Consider the following 22,102-nt stretch of genomic DNA (forward strand, 5'->3'; position numbering starts at 1 on the left):
CTTGTGCACTTGCTGGCCTTGGCCTCAGGCCCTAATTAGATTATCTTCAAACAGCAACTAAGAGATGTTTCTCATTAAACATGAACAGGGGAATGTTTAATTTGTTAGCACGCAGGTGTTCAGAAAGCAAATCACTGGTTCAGGGTGTTGAAATGAGCATTGTCATTGCAGTTGTCCCTGGTGGGCACTACACGGCCAGGCCTTCCCAGGGCACATACATATTCACTGGATGAGGTCTGTGGCTCCGACCTCCAGGCTTTCTTTACATTTTAAAAGATGGACCAACTCGATTTCTCTCCCTCTCCCCTTAAAGCAGGGGTAACTGCCTAATTGTCATTCCAAAATTATAGCATCTGAGGGGTTACAATTTGTGTGTCTTTTCCCACGTGATTCTCAGACCGTGTTTACTTGGGATAAACATATTTGTAAAGCATCCAAGAATATTGATAGATGCTTAACTTTCTATAAGGTGAATTAAGAGCACTAGAGCTAGTGTCACAGCAGTTTGTGGTGTGGTCTTTTCTTGGATTTGGAGGTCACTTTGGATTCAGAAGGACCTGGATTTGAAAGCATGGCTTCATTTCTTGCTAGCTCTGCATCCTTGGACCAATGTCCTAGCATCTCTGAGTCTGAGCACCCTGCCTGTGCAATGACAGTAAGAGCAACCTTGCCGGGCTGGCGTGATGACTGGGAAATGTTGTCAGCAAAGCCTGGGGCCGGGGGTTTGACAGGCGGACGCTAGCTCTCTTTCCCTCTTGTCCAACGCTCCCTGTCACCAGTTTAGAAGAGAATGGTAAGGATGCGAGTGCTGATGAGTTCAGCGCACGCAGAAGGAATATATTCTGGTGTGAGGGAGAGGAGCTGGGAGCTGGGCAGCCTTCCGAGGCAAGGAAGTGACTCCTGGGGCCAGCGGAGGGCCGCCGCTGATGGTGTCCTTCTTCCCATGCCTTTTCAGCCCCTGAAAATGCACTGCAGGGACTGCGCCCTGGTGACCAGCTCGGGGCACCTGCTGCGCAGCCGGCAAGGCCCCCACATCGACCAGACCGAGTGCGTGATCCGCATGAACGACGCCCCCACGCGCGGCTACGGGCGCGACGTGGGCAATCGCACGAGCCTGCGGGTCATCGCGCATTCCAGCATCCAGAGGATCCTCCGCAACCGCCACGACCTGCTCAACGTGAGCCAGGGCACCGTGTTCATCTTCTGGGGCCCCAGCGGCTACATGCGGCGCGACGGCAAGGGCCAGGTGTACAACCACCTGCAGCTGCTGAGCCAGGTGCTGCCGCGGCTCAGGGCCTTCCTGGTCACGCGCCGCAAGATGCTGCAGTTCGACGAGCTGTTCAAGCGGGAGACCGGCAAGGACAGGTACCGGGGCTGGGGGGGGGGCGGGGAGAGCGGCTGCTGCGCGGCTCATCGGAAGCAATGCCGTGGCCCACTGCCCGGGCCTTGGGCACAGCTCATCTGCAGGTTCCTCCTGGAAGCCGGGCTGCTCGAGCTGAGCTCAAAAGGCAAAGTGACATGGAGAAGCCAGACAGTTGTGTGGGTCGTTCAGGGCCAAATCCCGATTTTGGAGGAAGAGGCCCACGGCTGCTGGCTTACACTGGCCACAAGTGCGAGATAATAGCTTTGCCGCATTTCATTTGTCTTGTGTGAACACTCACCAAAAAGAAATATATGGGTTGATTTGTTTTTTTCCTTTGCAAAGGCAGACATGTATTGAGTCAGCCGGTATTGATCGAGTACCTAGTCACTGCATCGGGCACCAGGGGCACAGTCCAAACGGAGGCAGGCGTGGACCCTGCCCTCCTGGAATGTGAAGCTCGCAGGGCAGGCGGACATGCACCCCGAGTGGCCAGCGTGCTGAGCGTCAGCCGGGGGAAGAAAGTGCTGCTGCGACCTGAGGGCAGGGAGGCCTGCCCTAGTCCAGGGAAAGGTTTTCCAAGCTGGTGGTTACAACTCAGTAACGGGACATGAAGTCAACGTAGTGAGTCACTGCAAGATTTTTTTTTATGTAGTGGAATAGAGCAGAATAGAATGACATAGAACAGACACTATCAGCATTCACCACCCATAGTAAATAAGGCAAAGTATTGCTTCATTAAATAATATGTTTTGGCTTTACATATATAAGTATGCATATGTAAGAGGGTCCTTCTGAAGTGATAAAAATGTTCTAAGATTAGATAGTGGTGATGATTGCACAACCTTGTGGACACACTAAAAATCACTGAACACACTTTAAAAAATAAAATGAAAACCATACATACATACACATACATGTATGTGCCTATGCTCAATCACGATATAACATGTATTTCTCACTATCGGCTGAAATATTTTGAAAAGCACTGGTCTAGGAGATGAGGGAATGAGGGAAAGGTTTTCTCAAAAAGATGTATTTAATCTGAGACCTAGGTCAAGAAGTATTTATCCAGGAAAAAAACAAACCTGGGAAAGGGAGAGAAAAGTGTGTAGGAGAAAAGTCCCTAAGGCAGTAAGGGGAGGCCGGTAGGGGAAGAGGGGTGGCCTGAGATGAGGCAGACATGCAGGCCAAATGTGGAAGAAAAACAAGGACAGCTAGGTATCAAAAGGAGCAGCGCAGTGCATTCCAGTTACACAGCTCTAGGCTGGAATTCGGACCCTGTCCCTTACTAGTCATGTGGCCTTGGACATTTCCTTGGACAATTTACTTGACCTCACATGTGAGAAGGACACAGGGACTAGGTCTCATAGGACTGACCTAATAATTAAATTCCCTGTTCCTTAATTCTAAACATGTACTTTTATAATTAATATACATCTAATGATGTAACCTATCCCCTCCCTTGCAGCTGTTGCTGAGTCAATTTCATATCTTAAAACTAAAGAGATATGATAAAAAATAAAGGATATAAAGTACTAAATCCATTGTTTGGCTAGTTTAGGCAGCTCATTATTGGAGAACACAGTTTTAAAGAAAGACCAAAGCCTAATGTTCCCAAGCTCTTTGCTTAGAAGAGCTTTTTTTTCTTTTTAAATCCTGGAAACCTTGTGACCATTGAGAGCTGGTCCAGGCAGGAGTGGGTGTGACATCTGGTGGAAAGAGGAGAAGGGGAGCTGGCTGCTGGCACTGTGGCCTCCCTCCCTGGTCAGCCCAACCAGTAGATCACATAGGGGATCCTGGTCATCATCACCGGCTGCCACGAAATCCAGTCACTTATTGCCCTTTAAAAAACCACAAGTAAGAGAGACTGTCACTCATTTGAATGAGTTATTTAACCAAGAGAGCATTTTATACGGGTCAAAGAATGAGGGGCGTTATTTACAGTTTTGTTTTTACTGATTGAAAAAATCAAAATAAGTAGAAACACTCTTTTCAATAGAAAACACTTCTCTCCTTTCAGTTTAATGTTGTTTTCTAATTTTAAGTATTCCTGAAACACTGCTGCAATGTTCACTGTTTAGGATAATGACACGTTGCTCTGGATCTTCTTAAGAATTTATTTTCAGTTGGTAATTTGGTGACTAGTCATTCCACTCTATGTTCACTTGGACCTTTGGGTAACAATCTCACATAAAGACATATCACACTCACTAAATTCATCAAATTCTGACCTGTGGAGACCTGTTGCTCAATAGGTCTGTCTCCCTGGTGAGCCCAGCTGGAAGGAAGAAACCAAATCTTTGTGGATTGGCTACTGGACCCCTCATGTGTAGACATCCATCTATGAGGGTCTACCTAGTCCCAACTCAGGGGAATTACACTTATGGATTTGTAGGGTGCTAAGGTACATCGTGACTTCTAGAATCTCTGTAGCTCTTACCTTTAGGAAACTATCTTAATATAGTATCGATTCAATTTTCTCATGTGTCTGTATTCTTAACCTGCAACCTACTCCAAGCTAAAAGAACCATGTCCGAAACAGCCCTTCAGAACAAAACTACATCTGTAAATTAAAACACAAAACATTCAGGGTCCCACAGTATTTCCTCTTTTTATGCTTTTCTTGAAACCCAACAAAAATGTAGCATGTATTGAAGATACACAAAATATGGAATATTTAATTTTATAGATTTCATGATCAACACATTCATTTCAGGCTAGTATTTTGACAAAATACAATAATTCAATAGATTTGATTTATAGAAGCTTTCCCCTACTTAAAAATGGAGAAAAAAAATGACTCAGGAACAATCTGCGATTAAGAAGCATAACAAATGACATAGATGGCCAAGTGGTATACTTTACCATTAGAAAGTAACTGTACTTGAAAATAACTTTATAATTGAATAAGGGTACATTAGGAAAATATGATTCAGAACCAATATTATAGTAATTAGATAAAGGAAGCATAAATGAAATAACTGCAGGAAGAATATTTCCATAGAGATTATAAATGAGATTCTGGTGGAGCAGAAAGGCCTTTAATTGTAATTTAGTGTGCACTATAGAATTATCAGCTCAGTGTGTTACTTCATCATAGAAAAGAATATCTGATAATTTTCCCTAATAAGCACATGACAGCTCTTCAAATTCCTTCATTACAACTGATTAAGTGTAAAAACAGTAGCGATTCCTTTGTTGGGAAAATGAATTCAAGTCTTTTAAAGAAAGACAGCACAAAGCAGTTGCATTTCTATAGCATGTGATCCCAAAAGGCTATTATTTAGAAAGTCTGGGGGATTTTAAGTGGCACTTTAAAGAATTCTTCACTTTAGTTTCTATTCCACTTTGTATTCTTCCCGTTTTTATTCATGAAACCTTTTTCTGTAGAGCCACATCCTCCTGTATTTCAGGCTGTGGCTGTGATCTCTACTATATCACACAAAAGAAAGCCAAAATTATGAGCCAGTTTCTGCCACTGGGAAAAGGCCTCTTGGTGTTTCCAACAACTCTAAAAGCACAGGGACACAGGTGTGATTCCCAGGTCTGGGCTCCCTATCCTCCCAGTTAGTCATTCACCCTGTTTGAGCCGAGAACAGAACAGCCGGCCATCCCATTGTCACAGCCACGTAGGCGAAGACAGGCTCTAATTTGAAACAAGGCACTTCCTTCCCTTCCCCCTTCCCATTCAGTCATTTCGGCTCCATCCCCCCTCCTTCATTCCCAGAGGTCTTATGAATAGATCCCTGGTGAGAAGAAAGGGGAATCGTTCATATACAGGTAGCCTGGAGGCTCCAGACTTTTGTGATTACTGCAGGGACTACTGATGACACTACTGATGATGGCTCCTACACAGAGCAAGTAGCAGAATGTTGGAAGGATGTCAGTTTCTCTGTGGGTGCTGAAGGGCACCGAGGGGAATGGCTGATCTATTTAGTTCATCTGCTCCAACCTAGCAACCCAGGGAGGAAGAAGGGATCTGGATGTATCACCACACCAGACTAGATACTTTTTATGGCGTTCTCTCATTTAGTCCTCAAAGGAGCCCAGGAAGATGGGGCTTCCCCTGCCCACTTTACAGGTGGGAAATCAAGGCTGCAAGACCAGCAGTAGCCTGCCTCAGGCCATTCAGCGGGTTCGTAATAGAAACTGGTTAAGATACAAACTCGGGTATTCTCATCTTCAGGAGCTTTTCAGTGTGCTTCCTGGGCTAGTAATGGGTCAGCGTGCAATGGAATGGAAAACAAAAATGAGTAAAGGGATTAAGCTCTAGAAAGTTGAAGCCCTGAACTCAGGAATGACTAAATCACTCATTCCCATCAAGTGTTTACAAAAGAAAGGACTTTTTTAAATGCCCTTTTTTTTGTCCTTTATGTGAAATGGAAATAAGCAAGCTGCTTAACAAAAAGTCTTCCTTCTGAAAGAGGGACGCCACACAGCGCAAGTAGAAAAGCTTTTCTGCAGTCCTGTTATTCACGTTGCATGTGGTGCTATGGCTGGGCAAGCAGGCAGTCTGACCTTGGGGACAGGTGCTTGAAACTGGCTAACGAGGCATGCCATAAGCACCAAAAGAAAAAAAAAGTAGAAGTGCAACCCCAAAGAATTGAATTACTGTCCACAGCAGCATAGCGTGGTAGACTGAGTCACTCTCACAGGGTCCGATCAGACCTTGATGTTGTGTCTCCACAGTTATCCTTAGGCTTGGCATGTGGCTGGAGCTCAACACCCATGCTTGAGTGGACAAATGAATAAATGTTGGAATGCACAGTTCCTTAAACTTTTGGTCCTTCCAATAAAAATGTCCAGAGGATTCTGAACGGTCTGAGGTAAAATAAAGCCTATGCTCATTTAACCATAAGCATGCCTCGGGACCTTTTCCTCTGGTCATTAGCCACTTCTCCAATGGATGTACTACAGGTCCTCAAATAACGTCATTTTGTTCAACATGCTTTGTCATAATGTTCATGAGGGGAGAAATCTATTCCCAGTCAGGGCCACAACATGTGTGGAGTTTGCATGTTCTCCCCAGGCCTGTGTGGGTTTCCTCCCACATCCCCAAAATATGTGAGGTGAATTGCTGTGTCCACATTGTCCCAGTCTGAGTGAGTGGGGGCGTCTGTGAGTGTGCCCTGTGACAGAGGGTGTCCTGTCCAGGGCGGGTTCTGCCTTGTGCCCTGAGCTGCTGGGATAGGCTCTGGCCAACCACAACCCTGCACTGGAATAAACAAGTTGGAAAACAATCATCTTACCTTTTTATTAGTCTTTCCTAAATGTATGTGTAGTTCGTATTTATTTTAATATTTAATATTAAAAGTGCTTTGGGTCTTTATTTAAATGTTTGGTGATGTTTCTCTTGCCAGAAATATGCCATGGGAACTTAAATCCTGTTTATATCATTTAGCCTCTGGGAAAACTGGTTTCGTTATAAGTCATTTTGCTTAAGGTGGCAGTTTCCAAGAACCTATGCACGATGTTAAATGAGGTCTTACTGCACTCCTAAGGCAAGGCATTCAATCAAGATGCCGGTGTTAGGCAAGCTTCAACTAGATTGTTTGATAGATTGATCATTTGATAGTCAGACACATCTGTGTTTAATCATATGTAATAAACTCTTATCCACTCTGCTTGGGGAACAAGGAATATTTCTAGTTCGTCAAGTATTCTAGTTAATAAAGGGTTGACACAAGGGGGTTATCATCTTACAAGAAATTGAATTATGGTGATATACACTTGAACATTGAAACAGTGATCATCATCTTTGATGATGAAGAAGTCCCTTGAGCATCCTTTAGTGTCACAAATCTACCATGATGGCTCATCAACATCATTTATGATTGTGCTGTGGAACATGGTGGTGTTGGTAGAGCTATCTGTCTGGTAAAAAGTTCCAGCTATTTACCAAATGGAAAAAGAGAATGTGTGTGTTTATAGTCAGACTTGCTCCATAAAGGATTTAAGATGGCAGTGGGTATAATGATTATCTTACCAGCTTGCAGACTGAATTGTTGTTCCTTCCAGAAAGATCTCCAACACGTGGCTCAGCACTGGCTGGTTCACGATGACGATTGCGCTGGAGCTCTGCGACAGGATCAATGTGTATGGCATGGTGCCCCCGGACTTCTGCAGGTAGGATTTACTCTGCAAGTGTAATTCATCAGCAGTGTCGTGCGGAGTTTATAAATATCTGATTCCAAATGTCAACCACAAAACATGTCTGTCTTCTTGAAGCAATTAATTAACATGTCCCAAGTTCTGGTTCTAGAAACAACAAACAGCATTTAATTACGTGATATAAAATATTGAAAGTTTTTGTTTGTTCTGCTGGAGAATTAATCCATCTTATGGGCTTCATTTATGCTCTGAATATTTATCAACCAAAAGTAATGCAGTAATTGGCATAATATTCACGATGCACAAGCATTAAGAAATGTTAGTTTTATTCTCATTTGAAAGGAATGTGGTAATTTTTAATGAATTAAACAGGGCAATTTCTTTGACGATAATGCCTATTTTCTAAAATTAAAATATTCCTTGGAGCCTCATTCCTTCACCACCACATAGCTTTGGTTTGTGCTTCTAAGACCAAAGCACAAGCATAATTATTCTGATGCATCACTTTAAAGAGAACATAAGCACACATCTCTGTTGCTACCGTAAGTTACCTTCTGGCATGTGCCCGGGCAGAGTTTGGTGTCCTAACAAATGCACCGATTTGCCAAAGCTCATTGAAAACTCATCTGTAATTTAAGGTGGTGATGCCTATAAATTCAGGAAGTGCCCGTCATTTTAGGAGTGACCGATGGCCAGCCCATGGCCTCAATGTTGATTTTCAAATGGTCAAACCTGGAGGGGAGGGGTGTTTTAAAGTTGTTCAAGTAAAATTTCTGCTTGCTTCACATGTATTAAACCTAACAACTTCTCAAAAGCCATGGGCCTTGATGCAAAATCTTTACAGAGGTTTGAAGCAAGAATGAGAAAAGGGTATTTAAGCATGCTGTTTCCAACTGGCCACTTTTCTCCCACCCTTTTAAACCCAAAAACCTAACAGCAGGAGTAGTAATTTATATGTTAGAGTCAGGTCACAGAAGAGAAGGAAAGGTGTGGACAGAGCAGGCCTTTGTTATGTGCCTGTATTCTCTCGTCCCCAGGAGTGACATAATGTAGTAAGGAAGGGTGTAGGGTCTGGGGCCAGAATGCACAGGTTCCAAGTTCAGCCTGGCCACTTACTCACCTAATGTGACCTTGAGCACATTGCTCAGTCTCTCTCGGTGTTTCAGCTTCCTCATCATTAGAAGTAGAGGTGATAATAATAATAGACTCTACCCCATAGGGTTGCAGGTGGATTAAATAAGTTAATACGTGTAAAGTGCTTGGAACAGGGCCTAGTCCATGGCAAGAGTTAGCTTGGATTCTCACCCAGTTCCTCATCACTTAAGTCACTGGCCTTGTTTCCCTGTTTAATAATCTATGTGCAAAAAGTAGGCAGGATGGTGTAAGAAAGCAAACTGTCTCCTCAAACCAACAGGCTAACAAAGACAGTGGGAGCGGTCCTTATGGGCGTGCAAAGAGCTATCAAAGTCCATGGTTCTATGGCAGATATAATTGCCATTAGGACACCAAGAAGAAAGCGCATGAATAAATTGAAATGTTAATGACTTAGAGTGTTCAAGGAAATCTTCCATTTATTATGGAAAACAAATGAAAGGCATGTTAGCCTGTCATTTCTCTTACTCAGAGTTAGTTCATCAAGGCTTCTTGTACGTAGATGGAAACAATTTATGGAATGACACTAACCAGGAAGTCAAGATACTGTCCACGCACCACTTGCTGCCACCAGCTCTAGGTTTCTGTCTCTTGGCCACCATCCAAAAGGTGTGGTAGTTGTTCTCACAAGATGCTTACAGCAAGAACTCTTCCAAAGGACCCTATGCCTAGCGTCCTGTCTGAAAAGGTGGAGAACTGTGCTGGGGGCCTCCTGGAGGAGAGGGTTAGGCTGGAGAGAGCATCCTGCCCAGTCGTAATGCCTGCTCACAAGGGTGAGAAGGGAAGGACCAGGATGATCCTTCCCTTCACAGACTGATGCTCAGGTTCCTTTTATCTTCATCTCAGAACATGTTGGTTGACCCACCAGGCACCCGGGTCCTAACTGGGAGACCTTGAGTCTTGCTTTTCTCATCTGCAAAGTGGAGATAAGAAAATAATAAGAGCAAGCAGGTCATGGGGAGGGTGAAATTAGATCATGAAGGTAGAGCATCTGATATAGCACCCAACAGACAATTAGTGCTCAGGAAAGATTATTATTATTACTAATACATTAATGTTATACCATAAGGTATATGAAATCATTCTTATTGTTATCCTGGGTACTTGAGATTTACTCTGAAAGGTGCTGAGAATTTGGGGGAGTTCAAAGAATAGGACACAGCTCTGGTGTCCTAGAGGCTCATGATAAGCCTTACCCACACCAAAAGTAATGAGCACAGCAAAGCCTCTTAGAGTCAAATGACTTGCAAACAGTATCTGCAACCAAAGAATGACCATTTCCACCCCCTTTTTAAATTTTGGCTTGTTTCTTCCAGCTGCTCAGCCCAGCAGATCTCCAGCAACAGAGGAGTGGGCAGGGATGCCCAGCACCCAAGTGCTGGGCGGACCGTGTCTTCTCTAAGCAAGCGAGGTTAGGGCTCCCCAGGTCGTGGGGGGCATGCTCTGACTGCAGACAGCTGGAGAGGGCACTCTCCACCTAGGACATGGCCCTGACACCCAAACCAGCCAGTCAGGCAGCCTGGCTGGCCAGCACTCCCCCTTTGGTCTTTATTTTGAAAGAAGCTGAGGATTGTAAGGGGCTATGTGTCATGCAGGGTACATGTGTCATGAGTGCTAGGAATTAGGAGGTAAGATATCAACAGGGCAAAAATGGTAAAGGGTGGTTTTGTGAGCACAGAGACTTTGGCAGGGCTCAAGCTGGTTGAGTCCATCAGAATGTAAAGTCCCCATTGGCAGAGATTTTGTGTGTCTGCCTCACTATTGGAGCCCTAGTGCTAAGACAGTGGATAGTTACCATCCTAGCCTATAGCTGGTGCGCCATAAATATTAAGTGAATGAATGGTCCTGTCCTCTACTCTCTGTTTAGTGCTGTAGTAAAAGGCTGCTGATGTGGGTGAAAATAACCATTTCTGCCTCTCAGAAGCTGTTGACCTTGAGAAAGACCAAAAGTGTCAGGTGAATAAAAAGTGTAATTGCAAAGGGCAAATTCAGATTTCAAGGGTCCTTAGAAGTAAGTCACTGGTGGCCACCTGTTTCATTCTCAACCAGAGCCCACATTGGGTCTTATAGGAGGGGCTCTGGCATCCTGCCTTCATCACCAGACTCCAGGCTCATCCGTGTTCAGAAAGCTGGAGAAAATTAATCCCATGCTGCATCTTAGGCAGCATCAAAATATATTATTGTGGGGACAGTGAACCCTTAAATCATGCCCTATCCATACAGGAAGCCAAATCCACTCTCCAGGTGGACTATAAATTTCAGTGAAAAAGATCTATTATCATTGCTTTCCAAACTAAGTTACAGTGAGTATTTTTATCTCATTTTCCACAGTAAATTATTGGCAATAATAACGGGCCAAACATTTAAATTCTATCTAATAATCTTATTTCTGGTCATACTTAACCCATTACCAAGTTTACAACTCTCAGTTACCCATTATTTCTTCAGTATTAATTAGAGGAGTAATGACTCAGAGTGATCACTGTCATGGAACTAAATTAATATCTCATCCGTAATGTGAAGGACATCTCAAAGGCATCGTGAATATCAGAGAGTTGGTTCTACTAGAGTTACTAGCTCATGAACATGAATCCAGCTGCCAGCATAACAGAAGTTCCTGCGCAGCCACAGTGCACGGCGTGGAATCAGACGCTTACGCAGGGCGGGCGAGGAACGGCGATGTACCCTGTGGCCCACAGTCTATGATGTAGTCTTTAGACGTATTGTTATCTTTCTTCCTAGATGCTTATTGTTTCTTCTTTCTTTGCTGTAATTCGACCAACTCTTACCTGTGACTGGCTGTTTCCTTTACTTTCATCCTCTGCCCATGGGTGCCACAGATATATTATGAGATGTTAATGGCACCGCCTGAGGTGCCTGGGTTGTGGGGGGTGAGTTCAGGTGACTCACTTGGGCTCTTTGCCCCATAACAGGTAAACAGCTGTAGTCTCTTGATGCTCAGTGTGCCCTGAATACACAAGTTTTATTCCACCAGCTTCCAAGGTGTGCAGCAATTTACCTTCCGAAAGAGTCTCTAAAGAGAAGCGAGGCAGCAGGAGAAAGGGGGCTCAGGGAGCCTCACTGGCCCTGGGCAGTGTCTGGGAAGGCCTGCTGTAGGAACATGATCTTCTGAATGTGCACAGTGTCCCCGAGACCCCTGAAAGCCAATCTCAGAGCAGCGCAGACACCTGACAGCTATTGATTTCACTCCCTTCCTCAAACATCGCCTGACTCCCTCCTATATGCCAAGTACCACGCCAAAAACAGAAGTGTGTTTAGAGAGGGTGTCTAGAGAGAAGCAAAGGCACCCTTCCTACCTTGTAGATGATCCAGCCGCAAAGCCAAAGAGCAGGGTTAACCTAGATCATACCCGGAAATGGAATTATCCTCCCTTGCTTGTTAATGTTATGAGGTTTCTTTCCAATTGTACAGCTTAGCTTTATAAGATTCGAAAACGGAACATGACAAACTCCTGCTGCCATTAACATCAGTGGGCAGGATTGTCAATGAGCATGAGGCCTCAGCGCCGCACCGTGACCAGCTGCACCAAGCACGGGACACTTCTACAGACAGGTGCTTGGGAAAATGCAGCAAGGGCAAAGCTGTTCCCAGCCATGTGTAGCCAACCCCAGCGGAAACCTGGGGCGCCATTAGTACAGAAAGTCCACTTGGTGGGACAGGAGATTCTTCCAAGACACAAAGCCTCACTCTTAAGAGGAGGCTCTTGTCCAAAATTAGGCCCTGAGACTTCAATTTTTCTCTGCATGAGTTTTCTCATTTATAAAATAGCAATAATGACAGTACCTTTCTCACTGGGGGCTGGTGAGGATCAGATAAGTTAGTCTACGTAGAGTGCTGAGCTCTGGTTTTGGGGTTGAAAGAGTCAAGCATCTTGAATGAGGCTATGTGCTTAAAGCCAGGCCCTGGACTCTACCTGGGTGTCAGGTGCCCCCCCATCAAACACAGCAGGTATACTTACGTTAGACTGATGGGGGAGGAGATGCCGTAATGTAAGCTAAGCACCAAGGCTAACGGGCATTTAATTAAATCAGCCATCTCACTCCTGGCTGCATATTAGAATTCCCTAAGGAGATTTTTAACATTATCTATCTTTTAAATTTTTTGTTTTGATATATTTTAGACTTACAGAAAAAGTTGCAAAAATCATAGAGAGTTCTGGTATACCCTTCACCCAGCTTCCCCTAATGTCAGTACTTTGCATAATTATGCCCCAATTATCAAAACCAAGAAATTAATACCAGTCCAATACTCCTAACTAAACTACAGACTTTATTCAGATTTCAGCAGCTTTCTTACTGATGTCCTTTATCTCCTTCAGGGCTCAATCCAGGATTTCTTTGCTTTTACTTGTCATGTGCCCTTAGTCTCCTCCAATCCATGACAGTTCCTCAGTCGTTCCTTATCTTTCATGACTTTGATGCTTTTGAAGAATTCTGGTCACCACTGCAGGATGCCCCTCATTTTATATTTCTGTGATTAGACTGAGGTTATGCATTACTGGGAAGAATATCATAGAAGCCATAAGCCCTTCTCACATCTCATATCAAGAGGTACATGATGTCAAAATGTCTAATCACTGGCCATGTTGACCTTTATCACTTGGTTGAGGAGATGTCTGCTGGGTTTACTCATTGTAAAGTTACAACTTTTCTCTTTGTCATTAATAAGTATCTTGGGGAAAGATAGTGTATGCAAATAACCTGTTTCTCCCATCTATAGCCCCACTAATGTTCTCTTCATTGGTGCATCTTGCCTGCAACCATTACTATTCTCCTTTAATGGTGATTTCTATTCCCTCATTCCTCCTAGATTTGTTAATTGGAATTCTTCTCTCAGGAAATGCCGTTTCATCTCCCTCATTTATTTAATTATTCAGTTGTTTATTGAGATCATCATGGACTCATGGATATTTATTTTATTTTATGGGTTTTATAATCCAGTGCTGCCATTATTTATTTTGATACTGAAACCTAAGGCACTTTTTTAAATGCCCATGCCTGGGACCCTCTCCAAGTCAATTAAACCCGAATCTGTGGAGGTGGAACGCAGACAACGGTATTTCTTTAAAGCTCCCCCTGTGCACTAAATATTAGCTCTCTCCCTCTCCCCACCTGCTTCCTTCATAAAGAAAAAAAATCCTTCTTCACATTATTCTGCACTATTAGTTCCCACACTGGCCCTCGGAGTGCTGATGACAGGCTGCAGCCGCTGGGGTAACTGGCTCTGTGATTATCGCACCAACCCTGCCCTCAGACCTTCACTCCTTCAGCTCCCCTGGCCCCAAACGGGGACTTGGTGCCAGATCCTCCCTTTACAGCAGCAGCCTCCCGGTGTGAAAATTCTGCTGGTATTTATTGCTATTTTCCCTGGGATCAGGTGAAGCCGGAAAAAGCCTCGGCAGCCTTTAGAAAGTCAGGTTTAACCTTGAGCTGCGAAGGGCTTTCTGAGCGGAATGGTGGATTACAGCCGGTGGCAGGCTGGCGACCCAGGGCTTTCTCGCCGTTGCTTCCGATCTGCCCCCTCAGTCCCACAAAGCACGTTTCTGCCATTTGGACAGAGTTTTAATGGATGCAAACAACCCCCACCTATTTGGACAACTTTGAAATTAAGAAATTAAATTTACCAAATATGTAAATTTAATTCTCCCTTTAGGTGATCAGTATCGAGCCAAATAAGGTTTCATTCAAAAAGATGGTCATCCTGAGTGAGGAAACTGACCTCCAGCATCCTTCGGCTGGTTTCCAATTTCCCTCTATTCCTAGGTGCCAAATCAATCTCATGGTTATTTTTAGAAACCTAATTGTTTCTTCAGTGAGACTGATGCCAAGAATATGTCCAAAACTTAGATGAATCAGATTTAAAGCATGATTTGTACCAGAAGAAAAGTTTAACCCTAGATTTGCTGCAGTGGCATGAATTTGGCATGGCTCCCCAAATTATGTCATATGAATTTGGGGAGATTTGTCTCACAAGATTCTATTTCCTTTTTTTTTTCCCCCATAGTGGTAGTTCCAACTTAATTTTTTCCTAACATGCACTTTCTGTATTGAAAACACCTTCTATTAAAATTTTAAGGAGACTCTAATGTCTAGGGTAAGTAAATAAGTGATATCTATAATAACTAGGCAGGACAGCTGCTGATGTTTCACGATAGAACATAGAGATACTTCTGAGACAGGTATAATAGAGATGCAAAGTATTAACTCAGCACAGCATCCAACCCAGGATGAGGAATGTTTAAACCCTGCATGACAAAAATAGATTTCTCTTCCTGAAAGAACTTTAACCTCGGGGGAGAGGCAGCTCAAAGGTGTACTCTTGTCAAAGCCACAAACTCAACACCCCTCTTGATAAAAGACTTCGATCCCTGACCCCAGTAAAGTTGCTACTCTAAAAGCCATTTGTGTATTGATCTCCCCTGAAGAAAATGAATACGTATCTAGTAGGATGAGCATCTTTGGAAAACCAAGTTGCTGTGATTAGAGTAGACCCTAGTGACCGGAGAAGGGACCCCAGGACATTAGATGCTGAAAGGTGGTTTGCTGGGATGCCTGGCCCTTTTAAGAAAAGAGCTAAGAAGAGACTAAGAAGAGCATAGTCTCTGACACAAGACTGGTTAGTGAGTGTAGCTCAAGGTAGGAGGCTTATCTATTGGGATATCATAACCAATCTTATCATCTAGACTCTAAAACAGAAGAAGTGGAGTGTACTGGCCTAGCATGAAAACCAGTCTGAGAGCAGGGCTCTTTGGGTTTTAGATAGTTTAATAACCCTACAACAAGGGCACACACTACCTTGAAGAAATGAGCCAGTGTTTCTTGCTTGAAGAGGAGACAGGGATACAGAGACATGGAAATGTTGGGATAGTCAGGCTACACGGCAGGGATTGAGGATTTGGAATTTCTGGATTTAGAGACTCTACATTTGAGTACATCGTTGTCTTTCTAGACAACAGGAAGAAAAGGGTGGCATCGTATCTGCTGTCTTCTTTCTCTCCTGTGCAATCAAAATAAGACCATCAACTTGCCATTCTTGGAGAAGAGAGAGTCTTTAGGGACTTGCCGGGTAGCTGCTAGCTCCATATAAATTTCTTTCAACAACTGAAATGCAAAAATTATTTTTTGAGCACCTACTAGGAACAAGACAAAGACCTGTCATCGCAAACAAACAATAAGCAGGGAAACAACAGCAGTTTCAGACAGTGACTAATGCTGTAAAGAAAATAAATCTGAGTGAGAGGGAGTGAAGAGCACCAGGTAAAGCCTCTCTGAGAATACATTTGAGTCGATCCTTAAAAGTGAGAGGAGTGAACTGGGGAGAGAATGCTCTAGCCAGGTGACTGCCCTCAGGGGCAAAGGCCTCAAGGTAGGGGCGACCTTGGAGGGGTTGACACCAGAAACGCCAGTGTGACTGGAGCATAGAGACGAAGCGGGGTGGGTTAGGCCAAGGCTCTGGAAAGGAGTCAGATCATGTAACACCCTATAAGGCCGTGCTCTTAATATCATGGGAAGTCTCTGGACAATTTGGGAGTTAGAATGGGGAAGGGGAATGACCTGTTTTTATTTTATAAATATCTCTAGAGATGCTTGTAGTAAGTACACTGCATGGGTTTGTAAGAGTAGAAATAAGGACTCTAGTTGGCTGTTAATAATATATAGTTTTTGAATCCCCAAAGCCTGAACGTCCTACCGTGCACTTTGAATCTCTCTGTCTGATATGGTCACTGCTTTTATTTCACAACCTCACAACCTCTCCACTTGTTTATTGCTTAAACATCAGTAATAAACATTTGTTGAAATTCATTTAACTTGAAAATATGATTTGTGCTTAACAGCTTCTTAAAGATAACATCTTACCTCAATCAGTCAAAGGAATTTTTTTTCTGTAATCACTTATCTCATTTTCCTCCTGCAGGGATTCCAATCACCCTTCAGTCCCTTATCACTATTACGAACCTTTTGGGCCAGATGAATGTACAATGTACCTCTCCCATGAGCGAGGGCGGAAGGGCAGTCATCACCGCTTCATCACGGAGAAACGAGTCTTTAAGAACTGGGCACGGACATTCAATATTCACTTTTTTCAACCAGACTGGAAACCAGAGTCACTTGCTATAAATCATCCTGAGACTAAACCTATGTTCTGAGGAAGGGGTACGCCAGACTGAGATCCCTGGTGTATCAGACACCAGGCTGCTGGACTTCCTGAGCCCTAGACACGAAAGAGGAACAGACTGGCTGGAAATAGCGTCACTCCTCAAGAAGTACCATGTGCAGATGCCTACGAGACGTGACTATAGAGCAGTGCAGTTGGCTTCCAGGAAAATGCCAGAATTAATACATTCTAATGAGTGTTCTCCTTTCAAAAAGGGAGAACACTTATTTCAATGATGCTGCCATGGCTAAAAGCATCTTGAATCTCTTTAAGTATTGCCTTCAAAACTGAAACGTGAGCTACTCAGCAGTATTTATTAGTTGTATTCCTTTATAGAAATGCCACATCAAAAAACAGTTTTCTATCCAGTTATATCCTGACCTGACCTATAACCTTTATCACCTGTTGGACCCTGTGTGTGTGGTTTGTAAAAAGCAGCCTGCAAGTGTGGACATGGTTTCCAAAGAGCACATCTCCACGGACTTTCATAAAGCAGATGCCCGATATTTATTTATTGAGAGTTTTGTAGTGTACTCTAGGCCAGTATTTTTATAGATTATTATGTGGTAAGTTCTCTTTATCTTTATTTAGGTAATTTATTCTAACTCTTGAATCCCAAACAACGGTCAGAAAAAGCCTGGAATGGGTTGATGAGCTACCGTGCTCACAGTGCTCGCTGTTAGCGCGCTGTTGGAATTTCGCCCGGAAATGTTGTCTTGCATTTTCTGAACCCTTGGGCTTCAAGAATAGCTATAACATTTTCCAAGGTACAGAAATGCTCCAAATGACAAAATTGAAAACCCAAAACTGTGTCACACAAAAAGATACTAAGAAGAAAAACTTAAAGATAGTTTTCTTTAGTAATAACTGATGTAGGCCACTTCGCTTAAGCCCTAGTTTCCTCTTCTGCAGAATGATGTCACTGTACTAGACGACCTCTTACATTTCATTCCAAGCCTAAAATTCTACGAGCCTCCTGTTGAGCCATTTGAGGACTTTGAACTTGGGATGATGGGGCTCCCACAGTAGCAGGGGCCTTTTTAAGGAGCCTTTTATATTGCCCTACTAACTATCTCCCTCTTGTGGTTAAAAGCATACTTTCTCCCTGGTTCTCCTTAACTAAAATCTACTCCCCCTTAGAGAGAGAGCATTTCCATGGTGTTGCCTGGCTACAAGAACAAGGGACTGACATTCTGTGAGTCTGTCAGGAGAAGGGAATGCAAGGAGATTCCCTATCATATCACTCATTTATCCTATGAACTATTTAGATTCACTCACTGCAAATCTTACATCATATTTACTACCACTTGTTCTCTGGTGGGGAGGAGTGTAAAGAACTTATTTTATTCAGAGCCAAAGCTAGTTGGTATGAAAGATTTTCATTTAAGCAAGTAATATTGTTCAAAAATAGTCTTTTAAAAAATGTAACAGTCTTTTCTTTACCCATGGCTTAGGAAGCATTAGTTTCTCTAATGCCAAATCTGAAGGCACCAGAGAATATCATGTATGAAGATTGACGTTGTTTTACAGAAAATGACCTGGCTTGTGATTAAAGGAGTTGTCTCACATTACCAGTTCTTTTCCCTGTCCTTCAGCAGTACTAAGATTCCATGTCCCTGCACAAACTAGTACTATTAATTATCTGGAGTGTTGTCGTTGAGATGCAAACACAGGCTAGATATTTACATAGCAAACCAAAGTTGGTATCTTCGTGGTGTGGCTTGAGCTGTTAAAAGCCAGGACAATTGAAATGTCTGTTTAAAACATACTGGAATGTGTTCTATAAATTTTCTCATAGTTTGTAAAGAGAATTTTATTCCAGTACAATCTCTTCCGCAGCATGGACTCTGAATGCATAATGCTTTATGAACATATGAAAAGTGTATAAATTTCAGATAATTGACTTACAGGCAACCCTTACCATCACTTGAAGGGATTATGTTGTTCAGATGTAAGTAGCTCCTTTAACCACTTCCATTTTTATGAAAAATTAGAAAGGAGTACTTGGGAAATGCAAAGAGGTATACATTACTAATCTAGTAATATCTCAAATACCTGTGTTATCTTCAAGTTTTAGGGTTTGTTTGTTTCTTAAAGACCTCATCATAGCTTCATATTTTTTTTTGTAACTCCTCCCTCTCAAATACTCAAAAGAGTGAAAAACAACCAAATTCTGAAATTTCTGGCTTCACTGGGAATATTTTAAATATGCGTGTAGCTAGGACATGTGAGTATGTGAATTTATCTTTTTTAAAAGGTGGTATAAATAAATGTAAGAAATTATCGCTTAGGCAGTGGTTTTATTACAGCATTTAAAGAAAATGCCTAGAATTCTGATAGATTGTGCTGATGGACCTGGTCGTGGGCAATTGAATCCTTACATTGCCACTATTTCATAACTATCGGTCTTAATGCCATTCGACACCATTAAACATCAACTCTCATATGAAAGGTGACTATAAAACCATGTTGACAGACCTCAGCGATTTCAGTATCTGATTGTGTTTGAAGCCTAAGTCATATTCATTATGTTACAGACCTTTTTTCTCCTCTCCCCAGCTGTGTCATCAGCTTCCTCCCAGCTTTAAGACCACAGCAGCTCAAGGCCACAGCTGGACGGTCCATGGTGTCTGTTATGTCAATGCAGCAACACTTGGCAGAGGCCGTTACAATAGATAGCCATTATGGGCAAAGATACAGGAATTCACAAACAAAATCAATCGCCTCAAATGGCCCATGAAAAGAGGAACTTACATTTAATATTTTACAGTAAATATTCACCCAAGAAAGCGTACATTAAAAGAACATTAGGAGGTGAATATTCAGTGTGCTGAGCGAGGTCTTCGCTGTGTGATTGCCATTGCAGTTGATGGGTGTCTGATAACTGAGTCCCCGCGCTTCACTAACCCTGGTATGGGCTCCTAAGGGCTAGAAGTAACACCAGAGTGATTCAGGAGCTTCCTAGGTTTTCAAAGTTAGAGCTTTTCTTCAAAAAAATAAATGAAAGCAAAACACAAAGCACTGTACCTAAAAGAGAAATTTGTGTGTGGTCTCTTGGAGTCTTTAGGTGACTGCTAAATATGTGTATCAGATCCCTGACAACACTTCTCAAGACAGATTACCTTTGTTATCTGAAATTCTCTCCATTACTGATCTATTTGAGTTACATTTAAATGGAAGGCTAAAGCCTTATTTTGAAATCAATGTCCTTCACTCTCCCCCCCGCCCCGAAAGATTAAAAATATTGATTTAGAAGCTAAATGAATGCTAGTTAAAAGTGGAAGGAAAACCTGAAATTCTGTTAGGACTAAGACAGTGTTATTTAAACACTTAAGTACCTATTTATAATAAACCAAATATTTGCCCTCATGTAGGCATGACCTTGTTTTAGAAGTATACCCTGGATTCCATGGGGCAATGATTCAGAATGTCCAATGGACCTACCCTGAGAGAAGGTCTGCTTTCCCATTCTCTTATGCATTGTTAGGAGGTGATGTTAACATGCCTCCATATTTCATACCTGACCCAATCCCTTCTTCCATCCTCGCTGCTTCTCTCTTGAACCTCATTTTGTCTTATTGCTGTCATTGTCTTCCAATTGTCTTTTTTTGTCTACAGTGTGCTCTTAAACCAGCAGTCTTTGGGTTGTTAAGGTCTCCCTTGTAGGTTTTTAGACTAAAGACCTATCTAGGGAACAGATTTGGGGTGGGTTCTGCCAGAACTATGACCATATTAAGCGAGAGGATTATGTCTGGCTATGGGACAAAGGTCTTTAGAAATACCATCCTGGTTTCCAGGGGAGAAGGGGACAGGAGGACATCCAAGACATGGACTTCTGGTGCTAAAACCAGGATAGTCCTAGGCAAACCAGGATAGTGGGTCACCCTATCAGAAGGCCACCTCAAAGAGAACTATGATACGAAGGCCTTGGAGGGAAAAGTGAACCCATTGCCTAGGTTCTAGCACATGCCAGAAGATAATTTGGAATGAAGAGAGGTGGTAGAGTGTCCACAAGACTTAAACACAAACAGGAGTAACCCCTCTATTCTAGTTCACTCATCCCCACCAACTCAGGGTATTGAGCCACCATGGAAATGCAAAAAAAAAAAAAAGGCTGTACTCCTGTTTGTTTCTACTCAGAGCCCTAATGTTATATGCTACCTTGGGTTGTTCTTTGTCTTTTTATGTATGTGTCCTGTTAGTCTAATTAGATTGTAAGCTCTTTGAGAGCAGGGAGCATTTCTCCTTTGTCTTTGTAGCCTCATGCCTAGTACAGTGCCTTGCACACAATAGGCACTCAATAAATGTCTGTTGTTGATAACCTCTTTTTTTCAAAAATATGTTTTTATTTATTTCAGAGAGAGAAAGGGAGAGAGAGACAGAAACATCAATGATGAGAGAGAGTCAATGATCTGTTGCCTCCTGCACACCTCCTACTGGGAATCGAGCCCACAACCCGAGCATGTGCCCTGACCCGGAATCGAACCCTGACCTCCTGGTTCATAGGTCGATGCTCAACCACTGAGCCACGCTGGCTGGGCAGATAATAACCTCTTAATGTTGACCTATTGGGATGGTAATTGATATATGTTCTTCCTTTTAAGAGGTACAGGAGACAGAATAGGTGATAAAATATTTAAATTTTAAGTGGTGTTTATAAGATCAGTCCTTAAACTTACAATGTTTTTAATCAGCAGAGCTTACCTATATTTGGCTAGAATGTTGCCTAATTCGTTGGGTTTGCTAATGCTGGCTGTACCGAACTCACAGATGAAGTTCAGCAAGCTTTGTGTCCTCGCTGTTAGTGGCACAAGTTAAATTCAGTATTGGCAAATGCTATACCATATGCAGAAAGGGGGAAGGGCAGCATTGGCTCTGACTTTTGTGATTCAACTACAAAAGGGAGGCTAGACTGAGACGAATTACAGGCTGCCTTGAAACTGACAGCTTCCAAAACTGCTGGAAATCCAATTGGTGGTTACTGAGGGTCTCTAAAAATTCAGTGTACATTTATTTTAAAAACAAAATGAAAGCAAAAAACAAAACCCTTGTGTTTCTATGAAGCGATCCAAACCGGTTTCATCTCTACCCAAATGTGAGGGAAAGAAGAGCTCCTGGGAAAAGGTGGAGCATCCCAGGCTCCTGAGTTAACACCTGGCCAGCACCTGGTGTTCAGTTAGCGCCAGGTTACATGTGAGGGCAAGATGGCATGAAGTCAGTAAAGGTGAGTTAGCAGCCAATAGGCGGCCTCAACATGGACCGTATTCATCACTGGAATTCCTTTCTTTCATTGTCTACTCT

The 22,102-nt window shown here is 42.9% G+C and overlaps 1 protein-coding gene across 1 annotated transcript in view; it reads left to right on the plus strand.

Moving 5' to 3' along the window:
- ST6GALNAC5 (ST6 N-acetylgalactosaminide alpha-2,6-sialyltransferase 5) overlaps positions 1–17,012 on the plus strand; it is a 141,536-nt gene extending 124,524 nt beyond the window's left edge. Inside the window, exons 3-5 of the mRNA XM_016216790.2 lie at positions 956–1,365; positions 7,382–7,489; positions 16,562–17,012. Of these exons, the coding sequence (XP_016072276.2) occupies positions 956–1,365; positions 7,382–7,489; positions 16,562–16,793 (750 nt within the window). The 3' untranslated portion in view covers positions 16,794–17,012. The remainder of the gene's footprint in view (positions 1–955; positions 1,366–7,381; positions 7,490–16,561) is intronic.
- Positions 17,013–22,102: the final 5,090 nt, after the last annotated feature.

Source organism: Miniopterus natalensis, chromosome 9 (genome assembly GCF_054644295.1).
Source record: "Miniopterus natalensis isolate mMinNat1 chromosome 9, mMinNat1.hap1, whole genome shotgun sequence".
NCBI classification, from domain to species: domain Eukaryota; kingdom Metazoa; phylum Chordata; class Mammalia; order Chiroptera; family Miniopteridae; genus Miniopterus; species Miniopterus natalensis.